At 39.1% G+C, this 8528-nt stretch overlaps 1 protein-coding gene across 2 annotated transcripts; it reads right to left on the bottom strand.

Moving 5' to 3' along the window:
- Positions 1–4354: 4354 nt before the first annotated feature.
- On the bottom strand, positions 4355–7726 carry LOC108959428 (putative receptor-like protein kinase At4g00960). Of its 2 annotated transcripts, XM_039312104.1 has the most exons (8): positions 7579–7722; positions 6814–7432; positions 6093–6212; positions 5832–6022; positions 5539–5749; positions 5191–5428; positions 4898–5048; positions 4355–4818 (listed from the first exon to the last, which is right to left on the bottom strand). In XM_039312104.1, exons 2-8 carry the CDS (start codon positions 7271–7273, stop codon positions 4516–4518), a joined length of 1674 nt encoding a protein of 557 aa, XP_039168038.1. In that variant the 5' UTR covers positions 7274–7432; positions 7579–7722; the 3' UTR covers positions 4355–4515. The 2 variants fall into 2 exon arrangements, with proteins under 2 accessions (XP_039168038.1, XP_018728595.2); XM_018873050.2 differs by having other exon boundaries at positions 6814–7726.
- Between the last annotated feature and the right edge of the window lie 802 nt (positions 7727–8528).

Here is an 8528-nt window from a genome sequence, read left to right on the forward strand (position 1 = left end):
TGTTGTATGGACTCGCTGCAATTGAAATGGTATCAGAGTGACATGACATAGAAATAGTGAATGGTAAGCGAACTGTGGCGACCCTAATCGGATCGGGGGCCGTCAAGGGGTGCCACACCAGCTCACCGCCGCAAGCCACCCCCAAGCCGAGCCTCCCCCCTCAGCCGTGCGTTTAAGGAGCTGCGGCTACCGCCATCTTTGCCGTGCCGTTGGTGCCGCTGTTAGTGTCATGAGACTTTTGTCTTCGTCGCCATCGCGCCGCCATCGCCGAAAATCAGTTAGTTAACCTCCTAATCCTAATCGTGAATGAGGGCGTTAATTGCGTTTAGGGGTGATTAGTTTAATATTAACAGCAATTAGTTTAAGTAATTATGATTAGATTAATTAATTTAGTTTAGCTTAATTAATCATTATTTATTTAATAATCGTAATTTATTTATTTTAATTGTCATTTACTTAATTAATTGTGATTATTTTAATTAACATCGATTGATTTTTTATTAATTAAAGTTAGGCTAATTAATCGAATATAGTCTAATTAATCACAATTAGCTTAATTAATCGTGATTAGCGTAATTAATGATAGATTAGCCGTTAATTGACGGAAGATTATTTTACCGGAAATTTAAATGTAAAGATTTTTTTATATTTGTTATTTAAGCACGAACTCTTTTATACCGGGCTAATTAACGGAAGATAAAAATTGGCTTGAGTGTTGTCGTGCTTGTGTAGTCATTTAATTGAACCCGTCACCCAACGGGAGTTTGGGAACACCCAATGGGAGTTTAGGGGAGTTTGGGAATGATGCCCGATGTTTATTGGTTGCCTGGTGAGGGTCCAGATGCCGAGTCGCAGTTGAGGTCGGATTGATGCTTCTTTATGGAATACCATCTGGGAATGGGTTCTAGACGATGCCGTGCCCAATGGGAGCGGGACGATGCCCGGTCATGCTAGAAGACCGCCAACTCGTGTGTAAAAATCGAAACATGTGTGAATGATGGTGATGCATTACGCTTAATTATGGGGTAAAACTCTTAGGCATGGTATGGGACATGCCAAAACGGGTTTTATCTTATAATCAGGACCCGTGTGGATGCTTGGTGTATGAGATTTATGTGTTCTAATTATTGATTATACTTATTGTATCGATAATGGCATATGTGACGTACTAATATGCAGAGGTGTGCCAAGATGAGATAAGATTGGATGCCATTGCATGATTAGGCTGCCTTCGTACGAATTTGCGTCCTAATCGAGGTTTAGGAAGTTGACTCACTAAGATTTTATCTTACCCTATTGTTGTTAACCAGTTTCAGGGCCATAACGTGGAGACCTGTTAAGTGCAGATGTGGTGGGCGCGAGATGCGACACTTTTCGGCAAGCCTTGCCGTTAGTGAAGCTAAAGTTAACCCTAACCTTTATGACCCATTTTTGCTCATAGGTAGTGTAGGAGTTATCTTTTGTTATAGATCTGTAAATGTTAAACTCCTTGGGTTAACAAGTGGATAAATAAATGTACGACTTTTGGAAATCATTTGTTGTGTTTTACTATCCCTATTTTGTTGGTTGATTGAATGTTTATTTAATTCATTTATGTATGCATTTAATCGAAAGATAAAAAGAATGGGTCGACAATGTGTCCTAGGACATCGTATTTTTAATCAACCATCGAGAGATGTTCGCGCTCGGGGGAGCGTGACATAAGATATTTTTAGATTCCTTACTGTTATCATTTTCATATCTTAACCTATCCATTATTTAGTATGAACAACATATCAGTGTAAATGAAATTGAAAATACACAAACAGAGATTATAAGAATCTCCTTAGTTTCAAAAGAAACTACAAATTCATAAACAAAGATAATCTTCATCAATCAATGCATGATTATTGTACATCCTAAATTTTAAAAACAAAGGAGCTCATTGAAGCACTCCAGAACTATGGGTTTGACTATGACAAGAAATTTGGATGGGCCACAGCATTACCAACGAGGTAGATCAACTAGTGTTATCCAAATCTAGTGAGAGAGAAAAAATGATCATCCATCTTTGCAATTTTGAATAGTATAGTGCTTCAATTCTCTCGCCACTTTCGTGAAACTTTAAAGTGAACCATAGAGCTACAAAGGAGACGAATTATAGAAAAGTTGTGAAGTTTTAACATGAACTAAAAATACGAAGGAGAATGAGACGAAGAGGGTAGGTTTTTCTAGATATCCTCATTCTTCAAGAATTAGAAAAGTCATTTTCAATTTTGATTTTATTAATTTGAAATATGGGTTCTTCTACTTTATTTTTAAATCCTTACTTGTTATTCTTTTTTATCTCTTTTTATTATTTGATATTCCCTTCCATCATTTCTTAATAAAAAAATTATTAAATAATAAACTGCACTAATATACCTAAAATATATAATGAATGAAGGTATTATATATAGAATATATATTATAGATTAGATAGAAAGTCAAGTATATAAATAAAAATAGGAATAAGTAAAAAAGAAAAATCATTGTTATTTTTGTTATATTGATTTTTTTTATATTAGACTTCAAATATTATTTATATTTAATTATTATATTAATTTTACTAACTTAAGAGGTTTGTTATTCAAAAAAGATAACTTTTATACTAAAGTGTAAGAAATTCTATCTACATTTATCTCACTTCTTATATTTGACTTTATCTCATCATGAGTAGAAACCAAATATATGATATATCTTATCTTGACTTTTATCTTGGATACCAAAGTAACTTTGGTGTCTTGTACCACCACGGGCAAATTAGAATGTTATTGGTAGCACCATGGCACTATCGACAAGTATAGAGCTGGACTAGTGCAAAGGATACAGTCATGAAACCCGTGTAGATTACTGTGAGACTTATAGTCCAATTGTCAAGCTTACAACAATTCGAAATGTTCTTAGGCGTGAAGACTTAAAAAAAAAAAAAAAAAATGGAGGGGTATATATAAAGAATGGTTCTATGAATTCTGAGCCAAGTAGCATATGTGAATTACTAGGATGTAGTCCCTAAAGGAAATTTACAATGTCAATCAAAGACCTGTCTTCTTCTCTATAGTCTACTAATATAAGGCTCTGTCAAGGACACAACAGCAATAGTTGGGGGAAATATTGATGACAACTCAATCCAAGGACCTAGTTCAGCTAATTGGTGAATGTGATTCGAGACGGACTTGGCAACATGGACCTAGTGATTTGAGAAGCAAGACGTCTCGTATTCGGTTCCAGATTGGCATAACCTTGTAAGTTGAAACGGATTATGTCAGTTTCTAGTTGTGTTCCTACTCATTTATCTCTTTTCCTATTGTGATGACCCAGACCCAGGGCAGTACGGAGGGACAAACTAAGATTGCCTCGGCAGTACGTGGGCAAGGAGAGTGTGACGGTCGAGCGGCGGTGCGCGGGGAGGAGGGATGGCGGTGCGTCCACGCCTCGGTCCCTGGATGTGCGCAAGGAATGGGTCTCTCTTTTATCCCACATCGCCTAGGGAGGGAGGTCTGGGCTGCCTTATAAGGCAATGGGCCCTCTAATTGTACATACGCGTTTTCTTGGGGTAGTATAAGCTACCCTAAGAAGAACAAAACCGTGAAGACTTAGTGTCCAAAGCGGACAATATGTGTACAGTGGAGACTCAGAGTGTTACAAGTGGTATCAGAGCCGACTCCCAACCGCGTGTGGGGCCACCCACAGCGAGGACATTGTGCTTCTAAGGGATGGAGAGTGTGACGACCTAGACCCGAGGCAGTACCTCGGCAGTACGCGAGCGAGGAGAGTGTGACGGCCGAGTGGCGGTGCGGCGGGAGGAGGGATGGCGGTGCGTTCGCGCCTCGGTCCTCGAACGTGCGCAAGAAATGGGTCCCTCTCTTGTCCCACATAGCCTAGGGAAGGAGGTCTAGGCTGCCTTATAAGGCAATGGGCCCTCTAACTATACATACGCATTTTCTTGGGGTAGTATGGGCTGTCCTAAGAAGAACAAAACCGTGAAGACTTAGTGCCCAAAGCGGACAATATGTGTACAGTGGAGACTCAAGGTGTTACACCTACTCCTATGATTAATCATATCGGGCATAGATTGGCCAAGAAAAAACAAGAGCATTCAAGTGCACAAGGAACAGAGTTTTCCCTCATGCCCCAGACTTGGTGAGTCCCCACCTGTAGTAACCATCATAACTATCCAGAACTTGAAATGAACTAAAGTTTTACTCGAGGAAAGGCAAATTGCACTAACGCTGCTTTAGATCAATAAAATGTATGGCGCCTCTGGTTTATAGAATTTGCATATTTATCCACCTATGTTCACTCGGGTCACCGAAATTCTTGCATCTTCCGTTCGCTTAGCAAATCAACCTTCTCCATATGCCATAATCTTGATTGTTTATACAGTGATTTTCATGAGCAGAGTAATTCTTCCAAACATGACAAGTTCCTCTTTTCAACATGAAATTTTACAACCATGGGCAAATGGAACCTTAATTAGCTGGAATACGTGCTTGTTCACCTAGGTGAGATACTGGAAACAGTTATGTCATTGGCAGAAAGATTAGGTGCCAATGATTGATCGAGTTCTTGGGCAGCTCTACCAACCCAAAAAGCTGGTTTTTTCGGTTCCGGAGGAGTTCCTTTTTGACCTCCTAAAAGTGTCACTACTTCTGACATTGTCGGTCTATCTTCAGGATCTTCTTGGACGCACAAAAGGCCGACGTGAACGCACCTGACTATTTCAGCTGCTTGGCCTGATTCTGCTAAAGATGGATCCACGAGTTCCAACTCTTTTCCTTCGGTCCATAGTTTCCACGCCTGCAAGATTAAATTAATTGTGATGCAAAATGAATGATTATAAGGCAAGATTTTGATTCCCATGAACCGTGGAACATACATATGCAAGAAGTGTCTGAGCCTGTTTTGTAAGATAAAATCTGCTATTTCGTTTTCCACTGATGATCTCAAGCAAAATTACACCAAAGCTGAACACATCTGATTTCACAGAGAACAGTCCCCCCATTGCGTACTCCGGGGCCATATAACCGCTGTCACAAGTATCAAAGTTCACATTAGTCTTTCCTATGTAGTACCTTCTTATTGACAAACCAAATATAGAGTTTTCCTTGGCAAGAGCAAGAAACTCCTAGGTTTTTCAGCTGACCAAAATCAGAAGATGCAAGGACCTACTATGTTCCAACAACTCTTCTAGTATTAGCTGAACTTTGGTTTTCGCAAAATATTCTGGCCATCCCAAAATCTGATATTTTGGCAACCATTTCATGATCCAGCAGAACATTGCTAGGCTTCAGATCCCTGTGAATAATCCTCAGTCTCGAGTCCTCATGCAGGTAAACTAATCCTCTAGCAATTCCATCAATAATATAAATGCATGTGTACCAATCAAGCTGTGCACGTTTGTCTGAATCTGAAGATAAAGGCATCATGCAAAAACGTTCGTGATGAGGACAATTTAACACATGCAATTTCTAAGTAAATGAGTTATTTCTTAAAGTTGGAGAACACGAGAAATTGAACCGAAGATGTAGATATCGAGGCTTTTGTTAGGCATGAACTCGTATACAAGCAGCTTCTCATCTCCCTCTATGCCGCATCCTAGAAGTCTTACTAGATTTCTGTGCTGGAGCTTTGCAATCAAGATGACCTCATTCTTGAACTCCTCGAGACCTTGCCAAGACTTCCTTGACAACCTTTTAACTGCCACTTCTTTTCCATCAGAAAGCAAACCCTGAAAGCAAATTCGGTTAAGCCCTCCACTTACTGGACTTCAACCACCGACAATCGCAAACTGACAGCAAAAGATAAACTACCTTGTAGACAGTACCAAACCCCCCTTGCCCGAGCTTGTTTGAACTTGAGAAGTCATCTGTAGCGGCCTTTATTGTAGCTAGATCCATGAAAGGAAGTTCCTCAGAGCTAACTAGGTTGCCTTCTTCAGTAATTTCCACACTGACTGGATTTACTAAATCATGGAGGACAGCATGCGGGCTTCTTTCCAGGTCTAAAGGTACCCAAGTTTGGATTAGCTTTCCTATAAATATAAATTAAGTGGGACATTTTCTCATACATACCTTGTTTTGCTTTTCTCCAGTTGAAGTAGACAGCGCAAGATCCAGCAAGAACAGCTAATAGCAGTCCCAGGATACCAACAATTAAGACAATCCTTCCTTTCTTCCATTTATCCCCCGTTCCTTTTATGAGTCAAATAAACATCTTGATTAATGGAATATTCTGGAATATCAATAGGCTATGAAGAGAGATGTAATGTCTACACTAATGGTGAACTGCATCCCATAATAATAAAGAGGCTTATTAGAAATGTTCAGCTTGAGCTGATTACCTCAGTAATTTTTCTGCATATTTGGCTATTTCCATAATCAAGGATATGTAAGCTAAGTCTCTTTAGATTCTCTATGTTACAAGTTTCACTATAGGCTATCCCTGACTGAATAAAAGCGATGTAGGCAACTAACAGTATTTCTGAGAAAATGAGGCCACACTAGAAAAATGAATTTGCTAAAAGTTGAATTCTTCATTGGAGGTGAATGAAATAATGGTGTACACAAATTTCTAAGATCTTGATCCTTGTAGATATCTCCTCTGTCATTTTGAAAGAGAACTTTAACTATAAAAGTCTAAGAACACCCATTATGTAGATTAACTTTCTCCACAATTTTCTATTTTGTTCGGACCATAGCTCAAATTGTATAAGCATAGAAGTTAAGTTAATGGCAGGAACTATAGCTTTCTTCTCCTACTAACCGTAACTTCAAATAGATTGCATGTTCTTACCTGTGGAAGCAGGGTAAGATAACACAGAGGTTATCGAGCCATTGAAAAAGCGGTATGGCTCATACCTCACATTGCAATTTCTGCTAACAACCGTGCCACCTTCCCGCAAATAGCAGCATGCTTTTAGATCCCCCAAGGCAGAGTTCAAGCAATTGTAACAGTCATTGCCTGACATATCCCTAGTACACTGGACTAGCCCATATATTGTCTGGCTCAAAGAATAATTTATTTGCCCCGTTGCGAACATTTGGTTAGAGTTAACAGCCTCAGTGGATATGTTCTTCATTAGATACATCAAGTAGGTGTAGTAATCAGCTGGGTCCGATGCAAGTTTTTCCTGACCATTTGAATCTGGGTATTTACCAGTATAAGCCGTGTTTGAAAAGAAATCTTGGAAGGAATATCGCACTTGGCATAATTCATACCAAATTAGTGCATCTTTAGCATTGCACAGCTTCATGATCCCTTGGCTTGCATCGCTGACACAACTCTCACACGCTGTGGAACTGGCATCTCCTCGGCAAAGAGCTTGTCCATTAATTCGGTTAAGGCCTTCTCCGACAGTAGTGTTGTAGAATCCCGTTGTTGCGGTGTTGTGCGACAGTGAATCAAGAAGGAGCTTCAGGTTTGATTCAAACGTGTCATTGGTCAAGTAATTTTCATACTCATACTGACAAGAAATTGTAAGATTATCCGCTTCAACACTCATGTGAAGGCCTCGTGTTGACAGTAATATGAACGTGAACAGAAAATAAAAATGTGGACCTCTCTCCATTTTCTCCTTCCGGCACATCAAATCTTCACATTCGCCCAGATAATTCATTGTGGAAAGCAGCAATTCACGATGAACAAACACAAGTTTCTGGAAAGTAATTTAAACACATATCACAGATATTAGCATTGCGTATAGACTAGAGATCAAATGAAGCCGTATAAGAAACATCGTAATGAACCTGGAAAGTCTTTGTGAAAATGTTATCAGTCATATATGCTGTCTGCTGATGGAGATGGCAAGAACTTACATTGCCACCAAACTTCAGAGAACCTGAAACGTAGAGCCTTTTCATGGAAAATGAGATGCTACTTGTCCCCAAGAAATTTAAAACCCACATAAGACCAGTTCATACTTGATAATGACAAATGAAGAAGAAGCGAGATTGTCGATAAGGACCTACTGCATGAAATAACACGGATGTTTCCGTAAGGCGTTCTATCAAACCGTTGAATCATTCCTGGGGTTTACCGGGGAGAAAGTGGTTTTTTGGAAAATATTTTCTAAATTACTCATTTTCCACGAAACAAACGCCCATTAATCTCGTGGTCACTTTTTTTCTTCATTAGCAAAGCTAATCAAGCATTTACCGAAAGAGAAACCACCAAGTACATAGAAAATGATAGAAAATAGTTTAGTTGTTGCTCTCCCTCTATCCATCATCTCACATATGCGAGACTATAATCTCATATTAGGCATCTTTATTACTTGCAGTCTTGTTAATTAATATATCACAAAAATAATTTTCAACTGCGGTTTTGTGTAATCAACCGTGGATTTTATACCCATGCAAACAATTTAAGAAATTTTTTAGATATTTTAATTGAACTGTAAAAGGGAAGAGCGACATAGAAATTGAAAAGTCTAGATCTGGTTAGCTGCCTTTCTAATTTCTGATTGGGACATCATGGCAAATAGCAAATGACTAAGAGCGCGCATGACA

Source organism: Eucalyptus grandis, chromosome 5 (assembly GCF_016545825.1).
Source record: "Eucalyptus grandis isolate ANBG69807.140 chromosome 5, ASM1654582v1, whole genome shotgun sequence".
Classification (NCBI taxonomy): Eukaryota; Viridiplantae; Streptophyta; class Magnoliopsida; order Myrtales; family Myrtaceae; genus Eucalyptus; species Eucalyptus grandis.